The following is a 26291-nucleotide window of genomic DNA, read 5'->3' on the forward strand; positions in this document are numbered from 1 at the left end:
TCACCTCACAAAGCACTTCTCAGTTTCCAAAATGCCGTTTCGATGGCATGGGGTTGATCAGGGCGGTAGCATCACTCCTGTTTTGTGGGTGAGGAGGCCCAGCCTCTGCAAAGTCGTGCCGCCCGGGCAGGTTCGCGTGTGGCGGGGAGAGGAGGGATGGCCGCACCTAGCGGTTTTTCCAGGGCACAGCACAGGCACTGTGGCAGCATTTTACAGTGAGCTAATAAAACCGGCCCTACAGTAAGGAGATCTTGGCCGACACTCCCGCTCAGCAGAAGAGGGGATTTGGTGAGGGGGCGTCGCAGCCTTGGCCAGGCCGCCGGAATCCTTTCCTTCAGGCCCAGAGTCGCCGGGGCCAGGAAAACACGCCGTCCTCTTTATGGTTGGCTTTATTCCTGCTCCTTTGCAGCTGGTTTTCTGTGATTTTAGTGATTTTCCTATAACTTTAAAGGACTTGTGGGTGGGGCTGTGGAGAACAGAATACTTGCACCTCCAAGGCATGTGAACGTCCACAGTGGGAAGGGACCGAAGTCATTTTCAGCTGTGAGGTACAGTGTGAATAGCTCAGGCCGTTCACTCTGGCCTGTCAACCGCCGCTTGCAGGAAGGTACGTCGGAAGTGAACGGGAGGAAACCACACAGGTTTTTAAAGGTCTTTTAAAATTGTCAGAGTCTTGGAATTTTCCATCTTGAAAGGCCCTTAGGAGCCTATCCACAGTAGATCATCCAGGTTAGCGGTGCTTTAAGCCTCTTGTCTCCACTTCAGCCAAACTAAGTCTCTTTCATCTTTTTAAAGTATCCCTCCCTATTTCTTTGAGGAAAAAAGAGTGTCTTGTTGGCGATGATGCTTTTGAAGTCTGGAAGCCGCCTGAGGAGTCCAGCTCTGAGGTGCACACACCAGGAAGTGGGGGCCCAGAGCCCAGGGGTCCAGGCAGGACTTGTCTGGTGACTGAGGTAGTGGCCGACCAAACCAGAGGCCCCGCTGCCCCTCACTGCCCTCCGCACGCACAGCGCCGGCGGGCAGGGTCGGTAGCCACAAGCATGGCGGCTGGAAGGCCTTTCAGCTTTTTGGTTTTCCTCCTGCTGACAGAACAGGGTACGTACACATCCAGGTTCCTAAGTCACCGTCGCGCCTGTGCCGGGGTCACGGGGCTTTCGAGTCACGAAAACTCGTCTGCCAGGCCCAGCTCCGGCCGTCCGAGCGCTCAGCTGTGGGCTGGGAGCCGGAGTGTCCGGGGCACGTGGCGGTGTCCAGCCTCCCCTCACGGGCGGTGTCGCCCTTCTTTCTCTCAGCGGTCCTCAGGGCGGCGAGTCTCGTTTTTATCGTTTCCGCGTCACAGAGGAAGAAACCAAACCAGAGAAGGAGCAACCCCCTGGGAAACCTAGCCTTGAGCTCATGGCTCCTGACTCCATATGCTTTGTCCTCTGCCCTTCCGCACCGACCGAGAGCTGGTCTCTGCTCAGAGACGCGGGGACACGCGGGGTGGGGGGACAGCACTTAGAAACGGAGAGCCCGCGAGGCCTCAGGGCCACGCGCACGCGCAGTGGGGAGCGTAGACGGGAAGAGCAGCACGGGTTGAGATGTTGGGGCTGTCAGGAGCGACTTCCGGGAGAAAGGGGGCTCTCGGGGGAGCTCAGAAGGAGAGGGCATGACTTTAAAAAGGAAAGGAGCAAGCGTCCCAGTCAGCGTCCCCCGGGGGCTGCTCTCTCTGGGTGCCAGGGAAGCAGGGGAACAAGACAGGCCGTCCTGTCCCAAAACCGCACTGGGGGCAGGGACACAGTCCAGAAACCAGAAACCACAGAGGAGAGAGAGACCGGAATGTGCCAGAGGCTGGCGGCGAATGGCTGGGCCATCGCCTTACCCAGCGGCCCCGCTGGGGACATTTACTCAGACACCTCAGCCGGGAGGTCACGAGGTCAGCCACGAGGCAGCCTTGCCAAAATCTGAAGATGGAAATGGGAGGTGGGGGCAAGTGTGAAGGCCCTGACGGGCACGGTTTGGTGGGGTCAGGAGTCGAAGAACAGGGAAGCTGAAGCTCCTTGGATCTGGAGAGGGAAGGAGGTGAGGGCAGAGGAGAAGGCAGGCCTTCTCACACAGAGCCGCCAGGCCTGGCGAGGAGTTTAGATTCCTTCATTGTCTTAGGAAGCCTTTGGAGGGTTTTAAGCAGGAGGAAAGGCGTCCGATAGAGGCTTAAGAAAAATCACTCGGGCCGCTGCGTAGATGGTTCTCCTTGTGGCAAGAGTGGAGGCAGGGGGCTCTTGCGGTCCTGCAGCGAATCGGAGTGGTTTGGACTAGGGACGGGGCAGCCGGTGTAGGGGGGCATGTGCTTCAGAGGCACGGGCTCCAGGACATCCTGGTGGGTCAGATGTGGGTGTGAAGGAAAGTGATTCACACCTGTCTCGGGGGACCTGTGGTTTCTTTTGCCACAGTGGGGGTGGGAGCCTTGGTACAATAACTGGAGCGCCGGCTGGGGTCCGTGGGGTTTTGGAGCCTGCGTCGGCGGGCTCCCGGTAAATGTCGGTTGAACAAGACCGCAGCAGGCGGGAAGCGGCTGATCTCACGGTGCGGCCAGAAAGGCTACGGAAGAAAATGTATCTGCCCCTTTCCGTGGAGCCAACTAACCTTAATCCCTTCCCTGTCTCCCTCCTGTCTTTATTGCGCTTGGGTGTTTTATTTTTTCTAAAGGCTTCTCACCTTCCAACACACTGCAAACTTATTTACTATTTAAAAAAACTTTGGGGGCACCTGGGTGGCTCAGTCGGTTGGGCGACTGACTTCGGCTCGGGTCATGATCTCACGGTTCGTGGGTTTGAGCCCCATGTCAGGTTCTGTGCTGACAGCTCGGAGCCTGGAGCCTGCTTCCGATTCTGTGTCTCCTCTCTCTGGCCATCCCCCACTTACGCTCTGTCTCTCTCTGACTCTCAAAAAATAATTAAGTGTTAATAAAAAAAATTGTTTTTAACTTTTTTAAGTCTATTTATTTTGAGAGAGACAGAGACCACATGATCAGGGGAATGGCAGAAAGAGAGAGAGGGAGAAGGAGAGAGAGAGAGAGAGAGAGAGAGAGAGAGAGAGAGAGAGAGAATGAATATCCCAAGCAGGCTCCACACTGTTAGCACAGAGCCCGACACGGGGCTCAAACTCACGAAACCATGAGATCATGACCTGAACCGTAACCTAGAGATGCTTAACCGACTGAGCCACCCAGGCACCCCAAATTTATATACTATTTTATTGGTTGTCTGTCTCCACCCCTCTAGAATGTAAGTTCCAGGAGGGGAGGGTTTTGTCTGCTTTGCTCACAGACACAAAGACAATGCACATTTGTCCAAATGCTGCACGTCGTTAACTGCGTTTGTCGTATGACCCTGGAGATGCCTGGGCTACCAGAGCTGCTCCTCGGTGCCGCTTCCTGGCGTGGCGTGGTAGAAAAGAGGCCAGAACGGCAGACGGTCCACTTGCTCTCGGCCAGGGAAGGCGCCGAGGCTCCCTGTACCGTCGATTCTTAGTCGGCTGTCAGGGCACGGTCATTACCGCCTGTTCCGCTGTCCTGCAGGTCTTGAACGTGTAGAGGTGTGAGAAGCCTGGGTCCACCCCCCAGTCCTTCCGGCCCACACCTCTGCCTCTGCAGCAGGGTTTGGAATCCCGTCTCTAGGAGTAGCGGGTGCTTCCTTTGACGTCTTCTCCCAGGCAAGTTAGAGAGCCCCAGAAGCTCACGGTCAAACGGGCCCTTGGAGATCATGTTGTTCAGTTACTATTCCCAGGGACGTGTACCCAGATCCTTTGGGGAGCTTCCTGCAACTTCTCAGTCTTCTTCTGTCCCAAAGAATCCAACGTGCCTCCGGTTGAGGAGCATCTTCACAGTGATTCTGGGCTGTTCCCGTGAGAGTGTGTTGTGCCCTGCGGGTGTGCTGGGCAAAACGTGGCTGAGAACTGGTCTGATCCAGTGGTTTTACTTTGGTGACACCCCAGGAAGAAAAATAAAAGCTACCCTTTTTTGAGTGTTCGTAGCAAGCCTTATGCTGGTTCTGTTCTGTACATCGTATTTAATCCTCATCTTCGGAGGTGTTACGTTGTTAATCCCATCCTGCACGTGAGAACAGAGGTCAGCAAAGAGGTCACTCGTTCCAGGTATCGCTTGACAGAGTTGGATTTGAAACCGGATCTCTTGTGTTCTCAACAGCTAAGCTTGACTGTCGCCTGTCGAAGGACCTTGCCCCAAATTGCAGAGTCAAAGTTAGGATCGGAGCGTCTAACCTCTGTTATCCTCCGCGGTGTCTGATTTCACACCGTTCGTACGACGAGAGACAAGGAGACCTTCTCTCTCCCCCTGTGGCACCCCGTGCCTACCTCCGCCAGTCACCCGTTCGTTCATCATTGTGCTCCCAGCCTGCCCCAGGACACAGTGGTACTCATTTCTGCCCGTCCCCGCACCTACTCAGATGTGTGTTGAACTGAGCCGGTTGCCGTGCTGGTAACGAGGGGTGTCAGCTGGGGGCTCAGCCGGGTCTCATTCCCAGGCTATTAATTTACCGGCAGGGATCAGCATCCTGCCCCAGTCCTTGGTCCAGCCACATCGCTACAGCTGTCCCCAGGTTGTGCTGAAACGCATTCCATTTCTGCAAGCGATCAGAATCACATACTGTGGGGACACAGGCATGTACTGGGATTTATGAATGTTCTTGAGGTCCACATGGACTATCAGATGGCCCCCCGAGGAAGGACTGTGTTGGTGGCCTTGAAAGAAAGTGTGGCAAGTGGGTGTGAGACAGGTTCAGTCTAAGAATATCAGACTGTGTCGACAGTTGGTGGGAAGGTTTTTTCCAATTTCACTAGACTCCACAGAGAAGTGGAGGCCAGCCGTCCAAGCATCTGGGACGGTGGCATTATAATGGAGAAAAGGCAAACGTCTTCATTGCAGGTGATGGAGCAGTGTGACCCTCCCAACCAATTTGGATGGAAGAAAAGACGTCTGGGCTAACACTGAATTTAGGCTTCATTCACCCAAAGCCTTCCTTTAATTCTGGCTCTTACGAAACTGGGGCTCAGACAGTCAGCGTTTGAGTGTGTGTGTGTGAATGTATGCAGACCTCACCCTCTCTCTTCATTGCTGTAGTTCAGCCGCTCTCGTATGTGGCCAGGAGAACAACCCTTTTAGGGGGTGCGTCAACACTGTGTTCTTAATAACACTAAGGCAGTGTTTGCCTTTTTCACTCTTACCTCACAAATGCACAGTGGAGTTTTCCAGAAGCTACATGACATGTTGACATTGTCAACTGTGACAGGTAATGAAATGTGTGCTTGTGCATTCTTGTGTTTGGTTCTGTTTTTGTTTGGGGGGGGGTGGGTTTAGAGAGTTGCTTCTTTATTTGTTTTTATGTTTATTTATTTAGAGAGAGAGAGAGAGAGTCTGCACAAGCAGGAGGGGGGCAGAGAGAGAAGGAGAGAGAGAATCCCAAGCAGGCTCTGCGCCGTCAGCACAGAGCCCAACGTGGGCCTCGATCTCATGAACCGTGAGGTCATGTCCTGAGCCCAAACCGAGAGTCAGACGTTTAACTGACTGAGCCACCCAGGTGCCCCTGTGCATTGTTGTGTTTTAAAAAATTCTCAGTTTTTAAAAAAAAAAAAAATTTTAATGTTTATTTTTGAGAGAGAGAGAGACAGAGCATGAGTGGGGGAGGAGCAGAGAGAGGGAGACACAGAATCGGAAGCAGGCTCCAGGCTCCGAGCTGTCAGCACAGAGCCCGACGCGGGGCTTTGAACCCACAGACTGTGAGATCATGACCTGAGCCGAAGTCGGACGCTCAACCGACTGAGCCACCCAGGCGCCCCTAAAAAAATTCTGTTTTAATTTCAAATACGGTAAATATGGATTGACATACCCCACATAAACCAAAGCTTTGTGGCATTCTCAATAATTGCTATGGGTGTAAAAGGGTCCTGAAACCAAACATCTCAAGAACCGCTTCCGTGAAATAGTCACGTGCGTGTACTACAGGAAGCACGCACAGAGTTGGTAAGCACCCAGTTCGGGACGGTGGCTCCCGCAGGGAAGGAGGGGCACTGAGATCTGGGGAGGAGGTGCAGGGGTGTCACTGAAGCTGAACAGCTTTATGAGGTGACACCCCCACATAGAGCGAGGAACCTACTCCCCATTTCAGGTGTGAAACGGTTCCGAAAAAAACGTTTTAAGTGTAGAACATAACATTCAACGTGTTTCAGTCCCGTTTCCATCGAGGGGAAAAAAGTCACCCTCTGGATGGTTAACTAATGACCAAGGGGCAAATGTACCTTTCCCCTGGAGAGATCTGGCGTTCATTCGCTTCAGCCGCTTGCCTTTTGAAAGGGAGGCACTACCGTCATGTGCTTCCTGCTGTGATGGGGTCCAGTCACCTCCCCCTCCCCTGTCACCTCTGTCAGGTTCTCGCTGTCGTTCACTGTGAACTTCATCCTGAGGAAGCCGTCCAGAGTGTGGACAGCCGACAAGCCAGTTGGCCGGAACTCTTCACGCAAAAAAGTCAGTGTCAATGAAAAACATCAATTCTAGCTTAGCTTGAAAGAGAGTAGTAAGCAGGCAGCCCAACCGCATGAAATGCAGGGGGAGATCCTGGATCCAGAAGAATTTGGGTAACTGCAATATGGGCTCTATACCAGAGTTATTAGTAAAGTTACTTTTCTTAGGTATAATGTATTTAAGTCATATATTGGCATGTCCTTATCTTCAAGAAATGTGTGCTAAAAACCTTGGGGTTGAAATACCGTGATGTCTGCAGCTTACTTTCAAATGGTTCAGAAGGAAAAAAAAAAAACAAACATAAAAGAGATAAGTCCCACGTGGTAAAAATGCTGTAAGTAAAGCAGAAAAGCTGTACCGTATGGCAGAGAGGAAGATCTGTGGTGTAGACACAGCCCATCCACATACGCCACAGGACCCTGGGAAACCTACTTCCCTTCTCCAGGCCTGTTTCCTCCATCTAAATAAAGCACTTGTATTTCTCAGCTCTGACAAAGCTGTGGTTCCAAGTCCCTCTGTTTCTCAGTCACTGAACTGGGACATGGTAGTGCCCGTGGTGCGTCCGACCGGGACTTGAACGTGTGTTGAGCAGTGGTGCAAGGCCCAGGGTGATGGCCGGGGAGGCCGAGCTCTTCCCTCCGTGCCTTTGCTGACACCTATTTGCTTGCCGGAAGCCTCCCCTTCCTCCAGAGCAGGGTTAACTGTGCCCTCCTCTTGTACCCGTGGTCCTTTGCACACACCTGAACACAGCACTCAGAGCCTTGTAGACTGTATGTGCACGTGTGCCCTCCCCTCAAGGACAGACCGCATCTTGTATTCAACAGATGGCTGAGTTTCTCGCAAGTACCAGGCATACTTGAGACATAGTCAGTACTCAGTAAATCAGGCGTTTTCTTGCTCTGTTTTTAAATGAATGCAGGGAGAGAGACAGAGAAGGCAGGGATGGCCAGATCGCACATGAGTTGTGGTCCCTGCACCCCCACTGAAGAGTCCTTGAAGGTTTAGAAATACAACAGCCATCAAAACTAGGCAAACTCAAAAGCACACATTTATCCAAAGATATTTACCGAGCAGTCGTTAGTCACAGTTACCGGAACTACAGAGATGAGCAGTATTTTTAAAACGAACAAACCGAGAAAAGAACCATCCTCGTGGGGGAGAGAGAAAACCAGCAGACTTTTAGAACAGTGGTAAGCAGTATAAGGAAAAACGAAGCAGCCTCTTCTCAGTGGGGAGGGATCACACTCCCTGGAGGTGGCATAGACGACAGGCCGGAGGAGAGTCCGAGGGCGGGCAGAGCAGGGCTCCGGGCCTGGCATTCGAGCCTCCCTGGGAGCCAGGCCTGGCTGGGAGGCTCTGCATCCGCCCCTCCGGTGGACGAGCTCAAGCGTGGGCATTCCACAACACAGTACCCAGCAGCCCGGGTCCCGCCGCCTGGATGCCTGCGGTGGTTCTCCAGGCCACACCGAAGAACCTGCTGGAGACCTCGGTTTTCTGTGTGGACGGGGAAAGAATCAGAGGTAACGAGGGCTGTGCGTGTGGGCACAGGAGCGCTTCGTCCTGATTCCACCTGATCTCGGCTCACGCAGACCTGCTATGACCTGAGCCAACGTTTCTTGCTCGAGATGGTGGCTTGGCGGCTAATCATGGCAGTAAACCGCGCTCCTGTTAATCTCCTCAGACTTCGCCGAGTCCCAGCCACCCTGAAACCTAGTCGAGAAGGATCATTTCCCTCATTTTGCACAGCCAGGCACGTGCTTCCCCAAGGCCATGCGGCTAGCGGATGACAGGCCAGGCCTGGGCAGCCTCCGATGCCGTGCCCCCTCCGCCTCCCCATACGGTCTCCACGAGGGACAGTGTTGGTTGGATGTCCCTGGCCCGTGTTTTGGTGCACCTCTGGTTCCTGGCTGCCACCAGCCACCCGGCCTTTTCCAGACATTCCCTCTGCCCCTGTTCACTGGGGAAGACTGGTCAGAAAAGGGGCAGTCCGGAGATGAACTGAGCTATAGCACCACCAGAAGAGCCAAGGGAAAGTTGCGGCAAGGGGGCTAAGAGGACAAGAACGAGGGTGAGTCTGTCCCCTCTGGTGCCCTGGAACACCACCAGTGGCTCTGCAGAGAGCAGCTGGCATGGAACAGAGGGGAGGGCCCTGGGGAGACTGCAGGGCAGCCTAGGGGCGAGGGGGTGCTACGTGTGTGCGTGGAGGGGGAATTGAAAGGTGACTGGGGACACAGAGGGAGTGAGGCCCAAGAAGCCAGAGGCAGAGGCCTCCAGAGGAAGGAGGAAGGCAGGGTCCCAGCTAGTGGTGTCTGCCCCCCCCCCCACTTCCCCTTCCCCGGTGACTCTGGACAAGTCACTTAATGTAACACAGGGATAAATGTAACCACTTGCCCGTGAGGGTTGAGTATCTCATGACATCATGTAGGAGGTGTGCTTCACGCTTCAGAGAGTCGGGTGTGGCGAAGGAGAGGACGGCCCCCTCCCTATGGCCCCCTTGCCTTGGCGCTGGGGGGGGGAGCCGAGCACGTATTTCTCTGTGCTGGGGCGCCCAGACAGGTTAACGCGGGCTGCACCCTCCCCTGCTGCCAGCTGAAGGGCTTCCTCCCTGGTGATTCTCAGCCTGCTTTTTCAAGGTCGCTTTCGTTGCTTGCGTGTTGAAAGTAAACAAGTCAGGACGTTACAAGCCGCCTCAGAGTCTGGCTCTGCTTCTGCTTGGCTTTGGGAACATTTATTTATGGCCACTTCTCTCTGGCCTCCCCCGTTCCCTCCTCACATTAATTCACTCGGCCCCTGCTGAGCCTGGGCTCGCGAGGGTGGTGGTACCGTGCCACGCTGAGGGCGGGGGGTGGTGGGAGCTGGTGGCTCACACCGGGGCCTGAGCTGTTCACCTAGAAGAAGACCTGGGCTGTATTAGCTCCGTCTACAGAAGAGAATCACTCCCACGGAGCCCCGTGTTCTCCCTGTGATGCCCCTAGCGTGTACCCATCTGGTAACTGAGTGTGTTTCCTGCTAGATTGCAATGTCCTTAAGGGCAGGACACATCCCGTTCGTCCCATTCAACCTCAGAACCTCGCGGTGTGCCTTTCCCCTGGTAGTTATTAAGGGAATGGGAATGAATGTTCTGAGAACCAGAGGTTGGCTGAAGGCAGTGACTCCTGACCTGAGCTTTGAGAAGGGGTAAGACGTAGACCTGTGGATGTAGGAGGGAAGGCACGTTAAGGAAGAGGAAACGCCTTCTTTAATTTCTTGAGTGATACCAGAGAGTCATTTTAACTGACCCGGCATCAGGAGGATGCTTTTGCTGCCAGACCCGGCCTTGCCACCAGCCTGGTCTCTGCCAGGCACAGTGCGGGCAGCCCAGTTCCAGGACAGCTAGGAGGGAGGGTCCCTGGGACCGGCAAAGAATTCGCCCTGTTGTCTCGGGACTCCGAAGATAAACCGGTGGGACGGGAACTCTGGCCTCAGCCTCTGACCACCCCACAGGGAAGCCTGTCTTGAGGTGGTGGTCCTTGAGGACCCTCTGCCCGGCAGAGGGACCTGAGGTAGATTGCCGGTCCCCTGCCGCGAGAGCTGTCACACGCCAAGGCACAGCATATGCTAGCAGGGTCCGGAGAAGGACCATCTAACTTGGCCTAGGGCTCCAAGGGGAGCTTTCTAGAGAGAGCAGCATGAGTAGTTGTTGTGGGTGAGTAGGCATTACTGGTAACCTAGGCCGGAAAAGGCGTCCCTGGTAGGGGGACTGCATGAGCAAGATCAGAGAGGCCACAGAGAATGGGGTCAGTGGGTCATGACCAGGACGGCAAGGAGCAGAACGTGAAGCAAGGGTCACCTGCCTGCCGAGGGCAGGGATTTTATCGGGTAACAGTCACGACTCCCGTTCTTTAGTGCTGGAGGGCTCCAGCTGCTGCTCCAAGGATTTCCCGAGGAGGGGTCTCAGGATTTGTATTTTAATAAGCACCTTCTCTGACTCCTAGGCACACAGTGTTGAGAACCACGGGCACAGAGTGAGAAGAGAAGTTCTAAGTGGTTCACACTGGGGAGCACCACGATTTAAAGTGGTTTTAAAAATCTGTTTTGGAGCAAAGACCCCTTGAGGACACGGTAAAAGCCTACTTCAGAAAAAGCTCACATGCTCACTTTTGCAAATAATTTCAGGGAATCCTTAGACTCGGTAAGCCTTTCTGTGCCCCCCCCTTTAAATACCCCTTGTATAAGCGGCAAAGAGAAAACCTCACACAAGGCGGGCTGCAAGGGGCCACCAGAGAGAAATGGAAGCCGAAGAGTAGAAAGAGGCAGAGGCAGGGGAGATTTTCAGAACTACGGACATTGTGGCACGTTTGTTTGAGACGGGAGATGACGGTTCTGAGTGCACATCGAGGACAGAAGCCAGGTTAGAGGGGGCCTGGGGCGTGAGCAAGTGCTGAGAAAATGGGGGAAGCAGGGCAGGCAGGAGCCTGATGGGAGAGCAGAGGGGGTGGGCAGTGGGCACGTTCATACCAGCTCGCATCAGCCCCGCCCCCCGCCCCTGTTCACAGGTGCTTATCAGGTGCTTAACCTGAGAGGTGAAGAAAGAGTTCCCAGTAGGGGCACCGCTCACCCTGGCTCCCCGCATGGGCTGTCCGGCTGTCCTGTCTGGGTATTAGTGCCAGATGACCTGCCCTCGGCCCCAGGCACACCCGGTTCCCAGTCCCGCTGGGGAGACAGAGTCAGACTGTGCGATGAGTTGTTCTGTCTTCAGGGGGCGGCGGCCGAGTCAGGGCACCGGGCTGAGCAGGAGGGGACAGGGAAGGGGGATCATGTCTTTGCAGAAGTGATCCTCAGCTGACTCTCACGAGGAGCTGGGGAGGGCAGTGCGCACTTGCCCAGGGCAGCCTTCTGTCTCCCCAGCCTGGGCGGGCAGCGGGGCGAGGCCAGGGGGCCCCTGCGGACGCGGCTGCCTCCCGGAAACTGGGCGCTGTGGGCCCAGCTCAGAGTCGCGGCTTCCCGGCCCTCCGATCCCGGGCGTCATGAGACCAAGAACAGTGTTAGTAATCCGTAACAGATGCTTTGGTTTGGCAGCCTCTCGCCCTCTCGGGATAAATGGAGCGGGGTTGTAAACGGAATGTTCCCACGGGCTCACAATCATGAACACACTTAGCCACTTGGAGTCATGTATTCAACAAACAATTACTAGTGTCTACAGCACACACACTGGGGTGGCAGAGGGGGCAACAGCAGGGTCCCCACAGTCTAGTGGGGAAGAGGAGGCCGATGCGGGTACTGAGGGGCAGGACAAACTGAAAAGTGCTGTGGTCAGGTGCAGAGCCGAGCACAGTGCCGGGAGCCGGCCTCTGGCCGCGGGGGTCTCCGTGCCCAACCCCGGACTTAGTTTTCCAGCAAGCCTCTGTCATTACCCCTGTGCCTCTCTGTTCCCTTTTTGGCTTGACATCCTTTGTCCTTGCTTGATAAATTTGTACTCTGTTCTCTTAAGCTTTTGTTGAAAAAGCCCAGAAAGGTCCTTACTGGTAGGGTGGCAGGGGATTCCCAGTTGACTGCGCTAGAGGGCGTGTGGCTGGGATGGAGGGGCTGCGTACTCCTGGGAGAAGGTCAGAAACCTCCTTCCCGGTCTGACGCGTCACGTCCCACAGCTGGCGGGGCAGGTGTCCTGCGCTTTTCCAGAAGCATCGGCCGGGCGAGAGCGTGAGGCCGACTTCCGGCTGCCTGCACTGCGGGCTGGGCTGCACGCTGTTCCTGTGTATTAGTGTTATCTCCAGATGCACGAGGGGTTTTCGTGCCAGGTCCAGGAAGATCCCTGGCTGTGTACAGAAACTCTGGGGTGTGGTTTGCGCCTTTTCTTTTTAAGCGAGGGATTTCAGCAGATACTCAGTAGCAGTCTCTGATGTGTGGTCTAAGAGCGTTAACTGCTGAGCCAGTGACAAGACTGGTGGTGCCTCACTTGGGGCTGGGCCCAGCAAGTACTCACCGCTGTCCGAGGGACTCCTGAGGTCAGATTAGCCTTGAACAGTTGGGGAAACTGAGGCCCAGAGTCACACAGTCTTTCTCCTCTAAGCTCCTGACATTAGGACTGTTCAGAGCTTCACAGATGTCTCACATGCCACCAGGAGGGAAATGACAGGCTTCAACTTTTTGCACACTCCTATGTACACATACCCATACACGTACCCGTACAAACGCCCAGATGACAATAGGATTGGACCACTTGTCCCAACAGAGACTTCTTCTGGGAGAGAGCCTGGTTGTACCTACTGCTCAGAGCAGCCTGTTAGGTCCCGCGGGGGAGAAAGTCCATCAGGCTGGTGACCCAGCGTCATGTAGCATAAACCAGCCTATTCCCATGCATTTCCCCCCTGCTGGTCAGCCGGTTGTTTTGATCACATAAAGACAGCCTGTCAGAGAGAGGCCCTCGTGAGACTTGACCTTAGCTTCCCTTCCAGCTCCGTGTGCCTCCGGGCACCTCAAAGCCGGGGAGGGTGGGAGCTGTGTGGACCAGTCAGCACGGGCACAGAGTATATGTGGCCTGCTGGGGGTTGGGGGGGGGGGTGGCGGGGAGGAGGAAGGAATTGTCGGTTTTCATTTAGTAAAGGAAATTTTATATGTACTTTTCAAAAAAATAATTCACTCATTCATTCATAATATTTTTAAAAAGAAAACATTTGCCTGAACCGCCCTCAGATGCTAACCGCTTTAGACAAAGTTCATGATGTCTGGGGACAGTACAGAGTTTCCGTACCCAGCCAAGATGCAGAGAAGACAGGTGACTACGTGGAGCTCAGAGACCAGGTCCAGGCTGGAGAGCAGTCGGTATCCTATGAAAACGAAAACAAAAATCCCAAAATACAAGCAAGATGAATCTTAGGCAGAAGACATGGGTATTTTCTTGCATTTCAGTTTCGTTAGTGGTGATAAAGCAAACAGAGACAGGCCAGCGCCGTTCACACGGGGAAAAAAAAGAATGGGGTTTTTTGGTTAGCGCCAGGTTCGGTTTGCACACGTAAGGTGTTGAATACGGCAGCCGCAGGGAACCCGTGTCTGTAATTACAACGGGAAAGATAGCTGTTGGTGTGTAAGCACGTGCTCGGGCAAAGCACAGTAGTGGGCACTTCTGCCCGTGCCACCCTGAACGACATGTGGTGACCCAGGTCCCTCCTCCCCTGGCCCCGGCCCCCAGGAGCTGCAGTTCCCTGCATAGCACGCCGGCTGAGCTGTTTGCCTCCCCCGCCCGGAGCCCCACATCCCCTTCCTGAGCTCGCCTGGGGCTGAGGCCCTTCGTGGGCAGCACACAGGGCGTCTTCTTTAGAAAGTCACAGAAAGTCTCCAGGCCCCCCAGCGCCTCCAGGCTCGCTGAGGCGTGGGACGAGCCGCCGCGTGTTCGGTAGCTGCGAGCCCTCTGAGGGCAGGGACTGCCCTGCTCATCTCCGCATCACTAAGTGTCTTTGACTCACTGGCCTCTGTGCTTGTCACACTGATGTGAAAACATGACACTCGGCCGTAGGACCTGGACAGGGAGGGAGCACGGGACAAAGCAGGGGTCACTGGAGGAGAGTGAGCGGGGACGGCAAGGGGGCTTGCGGCTTTGTCCCGTGAGTAACAGGGGAGGTCCCTTCAGCCGTCCAGTGGACCGTCCCAGGCCGTCCAGGACACCTCTGTGACTCTGGAGGACACAGGGAGGGGAATGTCGCTTAGAACGAGGGGGGGCTGCCGAACGGCCAAAACCACTTCACCACCGAAACTACTTTGGGGAACAATAAGCCTCCCGCCAACAAGCAGTTTCGGTTCAAGGCCTCATCTGCACGTAGAGCTGCTTTAGAAGGCAGCTTTAGAAGACCAGCTGCACTGGTCATGACTGTCCGTGGCTTAGGTCATCTCTAGGCCCTGAGGGCCTGCAGGGAGCATTGATTGAGCACCTGCTGTGTGCCAGGCTCCGGGCCTGCAGGCATGCCCCTGTCTGTGCTGTAGCACGACGGGTCACTTCGGGTCTTCCACAAAGCAGACCCCAAGACCCTTCGGATGATAAGCAGGCGAGATTCGCGGGGAACCGTCAGTGAAGGACAGAGGGAGTGGGAGCAGGCAGGGGGAGCCTCAGGCCGTGATGCAGGTGTGAAAGGAGAAGGGGCAGAAGGGCCTAGTGGGAGGCGTCTCAGGCCGATGCAGGGCCCCGAGCGAAGGTTTCCCCCCTGGAAGATTCCCCACGTCAGGCAGGAGCGAGCTGGCACATCAGTCGTTGGTGGAGAGCAGCCAGAGAAGTGTGGCCTCTGTGCATGCCTGGGTGGGGCACCCAGGGCGGCGGAGGCTGGGGCCGTGGGTCAGCTCCGCTCCCACAGCAGGAGACCTGCAGGGCACACTCGAGTGGCGGCTACACAGGGATTCTAGAAAGCGGGGCCCATCTCACAGTACCTTCCCGGATTTGCTTCCCCAGAGTCATCCCAAGGGCTTCGGTGGGCACGTGCCACCAAGCGGTAGGGCTGGGGTCTCCGCTCAGATCCCTGTGACCGCGGAAGTATGTCGGGACCGCATTAGGAACACACACCTGCTTGGCATTCGCTGTCAGCGACGGAGCGTGTCAGCAGCGGTCAGTGACACAGTTGAGGCCATAACCTTATCTGTGCTCGCTTCACGTGGCTGTGGAACCATGGTCTGAACCAAGGCCTGTCTGCTGCTGTGTCCTCGTTCCTCTCACTTCTACTGGGTGTCATCAGCACGGGCAGGAGCACTCCTCCTCCTAAGTGCAGTCTCGTGCGAGATACACGGTCTCAGGCTCCCAGACTCAGAAAAGTCAAAACACAGCACCATTTGCTTTTCTTCTTTCTCCCTAACCTGGCTGTCTGTGGGGAGGAACCACGCCTGTTTTGATCATCACTGATTTCCCCTTAAATGTTTGTCGAATGAATGAATGACTTATGGGGAAAAAAGAAGCAGCACCGTTGCATAACAATTCACTCCCGATGTGACTGGCCACGCACAGAGCTCTCAACACACGGCTTGGTCGGCTGAGGTCAAGCCCACCCAAGACTCTTGAACCCCAGAGCACAGCTGGGGGGGGAGGGGCGGCCAGCAGGAAGTTTGAGACCCAGCACTGGCCCAGCAAGTCGTTGGCTGGGCAGTCGTCAAATGTAAAGCAAAGCAGAGGAGCATGTGTGGCAGGGCTTGTGTGTACCCTGGACACACGATTATTGTTAAGATTGTAACAGTCTGTGCACTAGGTCACCTGCTGTCTGAATCACAGGGGAGCTGGGTCCTGAGGAAGCCCAGTTCTTTGGGAGACTTAGGAACTGACTGTGTAGGCCAGGTGGAGGTTTCCAGGTCAACCGAGGGCCAGCCCCCAAACACCCCTATTTTGTCACCCAACCACTGGGGCTGGGGCAGGGATCTTTTTCAGATACTTTGCTTCTCTGACTCCTTAAGTGGACATCACATGACTTTTTCTTGTTGAGACTGCTTAGTCTCAACGTTATGATTATCTGTTATTATGCAAACTCCTTCTATATTGGCCTCGAATTGTTGGGCTTTAAATATTGTTTCTAATTCTGAAATTGCATTTATATGCCCTCCTTTGCTGATAACTGCCACTCCTCACTGTTATGGGCGTGCCTACCCGTAACGAGCATGCCTTACCTTTTCAGTTTGGGAATTCTCGCGTGCTAGAGACCGAGAAACTATGCATCCAAGATTATCGGGCTCATATGCCAGTGAAGAGGCCAGTGGGCTCAGAGAGCCTCCCTCTCAACACCCCAGCAGGAGCTGTGTGTGGTGCACTGATCTTGGTAGATGACCACTTTCTCTCTCCCGGGGCTTTTAGTGCTGCTCTCCTGGTTTCCGTCATGTTCTTAACAGACGAAGTTGCTTGGGAAATGCCTTCAGCAAAGTATGGTACGACCCTCTTGTAGTGTCATCTGTATCACTCTGTTCTGCAGAAGGTCAGCTAATCGTGTTGTTGTCCGCAGAGCTTGTATGATGCTTCCCTATCATAATGTCAGACGTTGAGCCTTTTGTTAGATGTTGTGAAGAATATTATGTGTGTCATCTGCTTTACAGTCAAAAGAACTGGGTGGAAATCCCAAATTTAGTCTCCGAATACCTGTGTGCATTTGTGTAAATGTTTCCAAGTCTCTGAGCCACTCTTTGCACATTTACAAAATGGGGGCAACGAATGGCTACGTCCTACGTTGTGACACTTGGATGCTTTTAATGCAGTGTCTTATTTAACACCATGACCGGAATGGTGTAGACAGTTGTGGTTGGAATTCTTGTCTCATTCAAGCACTTTTTCCCTGAAGGGAAGGCTGTCTTTTCTAAGCTATGGGAAATGTTGGCACAGTATTTCCTCTCTACTCCTCGAGGTCTTTGGAGAATGAAAACAGCCCTTCCGGGGGCAGTTGGAAGCCCTGACAGTTGGAAGTTTCTTTGTGTCAAGGAGCGGTCGGCCTCCGTTTCCGAAAAGGGAAAGCCGGCTTCCAGAACCCTTACAGCTGAGGCTGACGCTTACGTTTTCTCTTGGTCTGCAGTGAACAGAGTATCTGCCAAGCCCGGGCTTCCGTGATGGTCTACGATGACACCAGTAAGAAATGGGTACCAATCAAAGCTGGCCAGCAGGGGTTCAGCCGGATCAACATCTACCACAACACTGCCAGCAACACCTTCAGAGTCGTTGGGGTCAAGCTTCAGGATCAGCAGGTGAGTGCTTGGGGCCACAGGTTATACTCAAGGGCGTATGCACCCCCCCCATCACACAGACATATAGTGAAAATAGGTAAAAATACATAAATAAAATCAAAATTTGGAGTCAGAAGATGTGGGTTCACATTCTGCCCCCATCTTCTCCTACGAGACCTTGAGCAAACTGTCTGTTCTGAACTTCATTGTTCACATCTGTCTTATAGAGAGGGTCATCCCCACTCTGTCTTCCTCGCTGTGTTGTTGTCATATATAACATAACATAGAATAAAATAACGGATGTGAAACGGCTCTGAAAACGATACTGCAGACCGTGCTAGTGTTACTTTCCGCCTGCGTGGCCATAAGTGATACGCTGTGAAAAGGTCTGGTTCCTCGGCCCCCAGAGCGTTGCTTTGGAAGGAATATCAAGGTGATGCGAAGAGTCTGAGATCACTTCTGTCCCTAAGAGCACATCCCGGGCACATCAGACCAGGCGGCTCGTGAGTGTGCCCGGTGAGTCTGTGCAGACACACACGAGATCAGTCCGCCTGTGTGTGTGAGGAGTAGTCGTGCCCACGTAGCTCAGGCAGAGTAGTGTGCTATGACCCGGACTAAAATAGAGATGTGGAAGAAGGGTTTGATGTAGCTTAACCACAGTGACTCTGGTTGCTACTTCAAGTGTTCTTCCTTCAACTCTCAGAGATCGACAGGGACATTTTTAGCAGTGAAATTAACACTTCTGTGGTTTCAGCATTTATGAAAATCTCTACCCAAATAACGTCTCCGGGCACCCTTTGTCGGCCAAGCCCTTGCTAAACTGAGCAGCAGGTTAGCTGTTGTCTCTGCAAGAATCCGCGTGTTAGCAATTGGAAAACCAAGAACAGAAACTTAGGACTCTTGTTTTTAGTATGTTGCCTATTGAATGGGTTTCTGCTTTGGCCAGAACAGCCCTGTTAAGTTTCAGATTCTTGTGGCTGAAAGGGAGAGCCCCACCGCAGGACCCCTCATAAAGGTTCCAGCCTGGAGCTCTTGGTACCTTCAGAGGCATCACTTTCCCTGGCCGAAGAGCCTTACTGCTAGCAAGGTTTTTCTAGAAATCTTCCAGAAGCTGCTTCCCTGTTCTTCCAATTCATTGGTTCTGGCTCCGCCTTTCAGAGGTACCCTGTCCCACGTATCGCAGGATATACAGCCCCAATCATGGCGACCGCCAAAAACATCTGCCACGTTTCCGTAGCACCCTTGGGTGGCGGCTGGGAGGGCGGCACCTCCCCGCTACGTGGCTTTGACGTAAGGCCCATTACCCGGTGCGGTTCCTGAATCGCCGTGGGTGGTCCCTGGGTGATTGCTTTTACTAGGACAAGTTTCCCGTGCCCTTCCCACCTCTTGATTGGCCTCCGGGCACACTAGGAAGACAGCGCAGTGTGCTGGAAATGGCCGGGCGCCGCGGAACGGGACTCCCCGAAGCCAACACGCACCTTGCTCTCCGGGGCCTCGGCAGGAAGCACATGTCGGGGCTCCTCTGGGAGGTGACCTTTTCCCCCACGCGGGGAGGGACTGGCGGCGGGCCTCAGTGATGTCCCAGAGAAATTCGAAGGCTCTGTTGACTCTGAGAGACTCCCAGAGGCTGACAGAGAAGTTACCGGCACAGCCTTCCACCTGGAATCGCGTGTTCAAGCGGCAGGTTCCTGGAATGTGGTTGACACTCTTTCCCCAGATGGACGGCTGTGTTCCTGGGAACAGAAAAGGCGTTCTTAGTAGCCAAGGCTCTAGAGAAAGTGGCAGGAAACCTGGCCCACAGTGGCGCCTCTGCGCCTCCAGAGAAAAGATTGATTTCCACAGATCTGGTTTTCAGTCCGTATGGAGCACGAGGTCAAACATTTCAGGACAGGCAGAGATCCCTGGGTTTATAACCCAGTCAGGATATCGTGCACATTTCATGCGCCGCATGGCTCATGCAGCACTTTTCATGTCTATTATTTCAGCCTCCCAGGAACCCCAGAGGGTAACAGTATATGAATTATCACCCCTGTTTTGCTCAGTAAGCAGATAGAAAGCCAGGTGATGGTTTGTGGCGAGAGGGACGGGCACACTGTAGTATCGTTAGCGGAGGGCTAGCCCGAGTCTCACATTACAGGTGAAGAAATACCAAAAGGTTTGTAGTTGAGAATGAGTGATGGCACCAAAAATGTTAGCGAGCTGTCAGGCTGAATTAATACCAGGGGTCCAGGAGAAGGGGGCTTATAGCCCCGCTCTCTATGTGCCGGTCAGACTTCACCCGGAATGTCGGGACGGAACCCAAGTGCCACAGGCTGGGATCTGTAAGGGGAGGGCGCCCGGACGGTCACAGGTCTGCCAGCAGCACTGCACCGTGGGACGGCTCAAGGGAGAGCAAGAGAGAGTCGCCAGGAGAGGAGAAGGCCGAAGGGGCAGGGCCACGGTGTCCACACCGCCCATGGACTGTGCGTGGAGGAGAAGGCATGCTTTTCTGTGGACCCCCGAGACGGGGCTAGGAATGCCGCGTGGACACTGTTATGAAGGTTTGAGCTCCGTGGCAGGAAATGCGTTCTTCCATGCACGCTGTTAGAGGGCAGAACGCGGTGCTTTGCAAGCCCACAGGCCGGCTGGCTGCTCGGTAAGAAGTCTGGGAAGGACGCCCCTTCTTTGGTAGAGATTTGGGTGAGCGACCAACCTGTGGGTTCTGTGGCTTTTAGACCCAGGTGAATGTGTGGGTCAGGGAGACTGCTTTCCACCGTTAAGTGTCTTTTTTTTTTTTTTTTTTTTGTCAAGGGCCCTTGACTGCTTGTACACAGAGACCTCAGAAGCAGGCTCGTCTTCCCTTGGAAGACAGAGAAGGCCCCCTCACTCAGTCCTACACCCGTGCCCCGAATAAACACGCAAGCTTGCTAACTGTGGGCTCGTGCACAAAACAACGTAGGACCTTTTAACATAAGTTTCTCTGTCAGCAGCTGTCCTTCCTTCTCTGTCAGCAGATCAGTCCTTCCAGATCTCGGAGAATCATTTTGCAAATAAAGCTGATAAGGACACAGGCTGAAGTGGAAGAGTGGGAAAAGGCAAATCTTACCAACACCGACCAGGAGGGGCTGGTGTGAGTGTGTTACTGTTACGTACGATAGGCTTTAAGGCCAGAAGTGTTACTAAAGGTAAACAAGGACCTTTTTAAGGATAAAAAGGTCAATGGAAAATGAAGAAAGAACAATCCTAAAGTTGTACACATCTAATGATATATCTTCAAAACATACAGGGGTGCCTAGGTGGCTCAGTCAGCTGAGCGTCTGACTTCAGTGATGATCTCATCGCTCTGGAGTTCGAACCCCGCGTCGGGCTCTCTGCTGACAGCCCAGAGCCCGCCTCAGTTCCCATCTGCCTCTCTCTCTGCCCCTCCCCAGCTTGTGCTTTCTGTCTCAAAAATAAATGTAAAAAAATTTTTTTAAGATAGCAAAGAAAACATATAAAGCAAAACGGACAGATCTAAAGAGAGAAATGGACAAATCCAGAAGCAGAGTTGAAGCTTCTAATCAGACCTCCGAGAAACCGACTGAACAAGCAGACGGAAATAAGTAGAGATAGAAAATAGCATTATAAACCAATGTGACCTAATTTACATTTATAGAAACCACAGGCAGAATATAGAAGGTGGAATATTCAGTCTTCTCACGTCTGCACTGAACATTTACCAAAACAGACCAGGCGCGGTCGTTGTGACCCGCTAAAGCCTCCTCTCATCTTGCCTCAAGATCCCTCAACCATTCTTGACTGTAATGTGGTTTCCAGACCTCCTTCCACCGAAAACATTTCCCTCTGGCTTGCTCTGGTTGGCTCTCAGCACTAAAAGTGCAGCCCCAAAAGCGGAGACACTTGAACACAGAACTGCTGGTAGGGACTCCCCGCGGCAGAAAGGAACAGGACCTACCAGCCCACTCTGGTCTCTGCCGCCGTGAGTGTGCTCTCATCTTAAAAGCAGCTAACCAGCACTCTCTTGCTCTCACTCTCTCTGTCTCACTCTCTCAAAAATAAAGAAACTTAAAAAAAAAAAAAAAAAAAAAAGGTGGGAGGTGGCACCTGTGTGGCTCAGTCCAAGCGTCTGACTCTTGGATTTCAGCTCAGGTCGCGATCTCACGGTTCATGGGTTTAAGCCCCGCGTGGGGCTCTGCGCTGACAGTGCGGAGCCCGCTTGGGATTCCCTCTCTCCCTCCCTGCCTCCCTCCCTCCCTCCCTCTCTCTCTCTGCCCGTCCCCATTCACGTAGGCTCTCTCTGTGTCTCTCTGTGTCTCTCTCAAAAATAAATAAACTTCCAGAAGAAAAGAATGGTTAACCAGAAGTCACTGTGCCCCTTCTCATGCATGCATGCCACAAAGCCTCCAGCCCTTTTTCTGGTGATCTGGAGGTAACCCTAGAGAGAGCCACCCCAGGAACTTTGTGCCAAAATGTGAAACAGTTGTTTCTTTAGCTGATTCAGCTCGCCTGAGCTCACACGTGCTCGCTCTCTGTCTCTCTCTTCCCCCTCCACTGTGGGATGCCCCAAGCCCACCTTCCACCTGGCTAAGACTTGGAAAAAAGCTGTTGTGGATAGTGCCCGTATTTGCTGTCCTCTGGCTTTACCTTACCCAAAGCGCGGCAGAATGGAGCCGTCGAGGAGCGTGATAAATCAGGGGTCGCGTCTTAGGGCCTAGCCCGCTAGCAGGGCGGCTTGGCCACGTCCCTTTGCGTTTATGACTCTTTTCCTGAGCTCGCCTCCCTGGCCCGCGGGGGCAGCAGACGGGGTTAGGTCCAGCTTCAGATCACAGAACCTGGAGCCTCAGAGCCGGCGGAGGCTGAGCAGTCCTGAATGTCTCCTAAAGCAGACCCTTCCCGTGGCGTCACCCACAGCCTCGTCCACGCTCTGCTTGCATACTTTGGTCTGCAGCGAGCTTGCTGTCTCTCGGTGCTCGCACGCGCGGGATTTAACCCTCGCGACGCGCCATGAGGCTGCCATGCCGTAGGCGTGTCCACTCTTCCCACTTTCCAGGTCAGAAAAGGGGTGACTATTAAGTTCCATGAGGTCGGATCGTGTGACGAGCGGTAGACAGCGGTTCCGGGCCTCCCGCCGCCTTCCCCGAGCCACACTTGCTACGGGTCACCTCGAAGAACTTGGAAATACTTCCCCATTAAGCGTCTGAGAGAGTAGTTGCAAGGCCAGGCCGGCCCGGAGCGACTCCCCCAGCTGCTTGCGGGCACCTGAAGGTCCGGGCTCTGCCCCCGTCTGCTCTCCACCTTCCCTGCTGGGCCTGGCTGGCTCCTCGCGGGCAGCCGAGGTTTGCCAGTGGATCAGCAATGCTGTACGTTGGTGTGGCACCTTCGCTTTTCTAACTGAGCCTTTCAACTGATAGCCCGTTTCTTAATGCAGCCGAAGTACGAGACACTGTGCACACGGGAGGCAGAGATAGGAGCCGGAAGGCTCTCGCCCTTGGGGGTCTCTGTGCCTAGAAATCTAGATAAGACGTGCATCGCAGCGTGGCCTTCCCAGTAGCCCCACGAGGCTGGGAGAGCATTACTACCCCCATTTTATAATTGGAGAAACTGAGCCCCAGAGAAGTGACCGCTGTAGGGGGTGTGGCTGTGAGCGAGGACCGGCACCTGGACCCCGAGAACCTGACTCCCAGCTCCGGCCTCCCATCCGGAGCATAATTATTTACCTAGAAGAAACAGCTGGCTTTCAAACCCTCGCCGTTGCGTAGATCACACTGGAAAGCTGCCTGGCCTCGCGGTCCCCTTCTTCTCACCCCACCCCCGCTTCTGTGTCCCCTGGTAGCCCCAGGGGACACACTATCCTTGCCCCAGAGCTGCTGTGTCCAGCTCACTTACCTTTTATTTATTTACACGCATTTCTCTGTCTTCCCCACCCACCCCCCCAGGTTGTGATCAATTATTCAATCGTGAAAGGGCTGAAGTACAATCAGGCAACGCCGACCTTCCACCAGTGGCGAGATGCCCGCCAGGTATACGGCTTAAACTTCGCGAGTAAGGAAGAGGCGACCACGTTCTCCAATGCCATGCTGTTTGCCCTGAACATCATGAATTCCCAGGAAGGAGGTAAGCGGGACTCTGCCTTGGCCTGGGGCGGAGACCCCCCCCCCCAACCCGCACCCTCCCACGGCACTGGCTGTCTGGTGTCCCAGCCCCGCCGCCGCGTCAGGCTGATGCTGTGTGGGTCCTCAGAGAGGCCTGCTGCCGGATTTAAAGATGTTTCAATGAAGATGTTAACAGTTGGAAGGAAGAGAGGAAGACGGGCACGTCTTCTTGCCTTTTGTGAGCTATGTTGCTCTGTGTTGGTGCGTTCCTGAAGTTCTGCGTCCAGATACGTTTTATGTTTATTATCTTACTTCCGTATTCTAGAGCACGTCTTGAGCAGAGATGGGAGGGAACAAATACATGATGTATTCATGAATTCTTCATTCCTGTGGTCAATAAACTTTTACTAAATGTTTACTGAGTATAAGGGACTGGCTGGGCAGGACAGGTAAGTAATGAGCAGGCGGCGTCCTTCCCCTCCCCTTAGCACTTGGAGTAGGTACATCCCTAAACTGCTAATGTGGTGCCTCATACGTGCTCTCCCCGGGCGTGGGCCAGGTATGCAGGGGGCACAGGGCGGAAATCTGGGCTGCGGTTCTGAAGGGTGAGGGGGCTCACGAGGCAGAGGAGGAGCAGGCATGTCGGGCAGAGGGACGACGAGGGCATCCAGGCCTGAACGCCTGGCGTGTGCGGGGAGAGCCCCCTGCAGGGTTTCTGGGGCCTCGGGCACACATGATGAAGAGTCCCAAAGACCTGGAAGACGATGGGCGGGCTTGGTACTTGGGGTCAACGGGGGCCTGGAGGAGGGAGCGGGGCCGGGTGATGCCAGCATAAGTCTCTAAGCAGGGCAAAAACACTTGTGGCTTTTATTAGAAATTGGCAGTGTTAGCTTCCGAGGGAAGACAGAAGCTTTCTAAGGCGTGGGTGTCTGGCTGCCCACGGGTACGGTCTTGCCCTTTGCCAGAGATCTTAGCCTTGGTAGAGCCTGCTAGTCACGAACAGGGCTTAGGGTCATGCCATTCAGTGTGAGTCGTGGCTCTGCCACATTCTAGCTAAGGGACGGGCCTTGGACAGGTCACTTCATTTTCTGTGCCTCAGTTTCCTTATCTGTCAGATGGGGGTGACAAAGGTTGTTTTTAGACTTGATTTTATTTTATTTTTTTAAGTAGGCTCCACACCCAACGTGGGGCTTGAGCTAACAAACCTGAGATCAGGAGTCACACGCTCTACTAACTGAGCCGGCCGGGCACCTTCTAGGGGTGGTTCTGAAATTTAAACGCAGAGTCTAAAATGCTTAGCAGGCCGCCTGACACACATCCGTCACCCAGTGTTGGCTTTTGTCGGTGTTACGACCACTGTGGCGGCTGGCGGAGCCGGGGTGGGAACTGGAGGGGCTTGGTACCTAAGACCCAGGGGGAGATGGCTTCTATGTATCCATTGGGCCCGACAGATTGCAGCTTTGGGGCACAATTTAAACTCTAGGAGAATTTTCTTTGAGTAAACAAGACGTCTTGAGTATGTTCCCATGGGTCATACGCAGAATCATACCCGCAGAGCGCTCTCTCCTAAACCGAAGAGCCTCGTGCTTCGTGGTGAAGTGAGCCGGGTTTAAGGTTTCCGATCCGAACCTCCTCATCTGCCCCAGGATGTGAGCGCTAAGCTTCATTCGATCTGTTCAGATGGCTATGTCGAGGGGCAGAGACAAAGTTTTGACTTAATCAGACAACTGGCCCTTGCAAGGCAAGTGCTTACTTTAAATAAAAACTACTCGTTGCTTTATTAAATCTTTATTACATTCACCCTGGTCACAGGGAAGTCAGCTAATCAACCCTCGATGGCAGATGAGAGCCCCTGACTGTTGGGAGGAAGTCGCTCACGCAGGGCCACGAGGAACCCAGAGCTCCTCCGCCCGCCTTGGGCTGAGGGTGGGGTCACCGGGTGAGAGTGGCCTCGTTGACAGCCCACACCGTGACAAGTGGCGGCCTGTCCCAGTTCGTCTGCTTCTGCAGGCGTGACCTTCTGGTGGAAGATCTGGTGGCGCCGGGAGGGTTTTAGCTTCTCCTTCACCTGCGGTGTGACCCCTGCTGGTACCACGCAGAAGCTGGAAGTGTGCCGCTCTGCGAGCTTTTACACGCGTATGTGCCTGCCCCCCCCCCCCCCCGCCCGCAGGTCCCCAGAGAGACCCTGTCCCTCCCCCTCCCCACCAAGGGCAGGGGGGACGTCAGCTTCTGAGACGACAGAGCGGTTTGCCTGTGTTTGAACTTCGCTATGTGTGTATTTCATATAGCGTGTCCCTGGTGCCTGATTTCTCTCCCTCGACGTTGCGTGAGGGACTCATCCAGGCAATCGCTCGCCTCTGTCGTTGGTTCCTTGTCGCCGCGGGGCGCCCTGCCACCTGGTTCCGCGCTTTCTCCTCTCCGTGGTTCAGCCTTTTAGAGCTCGCTTACCACACCAGCAGCCACTGCAGATGCCCTCCGGCTGCCAGACATTGTGCTGTTTTCTGTTAAATCCCCGGTGTGCCGGGCAGTCCCTTCCTACCCGCCCTCAGTGGGAGGCGGTTCGCGGTAGCGGAAAAAGCACTTGTTCGGGGGCAGTGAGATCTTCTATTAAGTCTTTGTTCCGCTAAACCCTCCTTCCCAGGGTGGTTTCGAAGATTCATTTTGAAAGTGTTTATAAAGCACTTAGCATCCAGGGCCTGGAATGTGATAAGAGTGCAAATAATACTGGCTCTTTGCCTTTTGTTCTTGTGAAATGTGGTTATCTCCCGTAAGCTTCGGCGTCCTTCCTTGTCAGGTAAGGTTACGCGTCCCGCCATGGAGCTGTGGAGAGGGCTCAAGAGCCCGCTGTCGTGTCTGGTGCCTCGTAAGCGCTCACCTGCCCCTCCTTCCCTCTCTGGTAGGCATCTGGGGCCCGTGGCCTTTTCTAAGACTCTGTGTCTGCCCGGGATGGGTCCTGTTCGGCGGTTCCCACCTCCGCCTCCTCGTCCGTGGGCAGACGCTAGTGTGGTCCCTCCAGGGTCTCGAGAGCCGGGCGGACACGAGAGGCCTGCATCCAA

General features: G+C 54.3%; 1 protein-coding gene across 1 annotated transcript in view; it reads left to right on the forward strand.

Annotated features, from left to right (window-relative positions):
• EVL (Enah/Vasp-like) overlaps nt 1-26291 on the forward strand; it is a 149893-nt gene that overhangs the window by 76060 nt on the left and 47542 nt on the right. The window contains 2 exon segments of the mRNA XM_042944259.1: nt 17017-17185; nt 23080-23257. Coding sequence (XP_042800193.1) covers nt 17017-17185; nt 23080-23257 — 347 coding nt within the window.

This window comes from Panthera leo, chromosome B3 (genome assembly GCF_018350215.1).
Source record: "Panthera leo isolate Ple1 chromosome B3, P.leo_Ple1_pat1.1, whole genome shotgun sequence".
Taxonomy (NCBI): Eukaryota; Metazoa; Chordata; class Mammalia; order Carnivora; family Felidae; genus Panthera; species Panthera leo.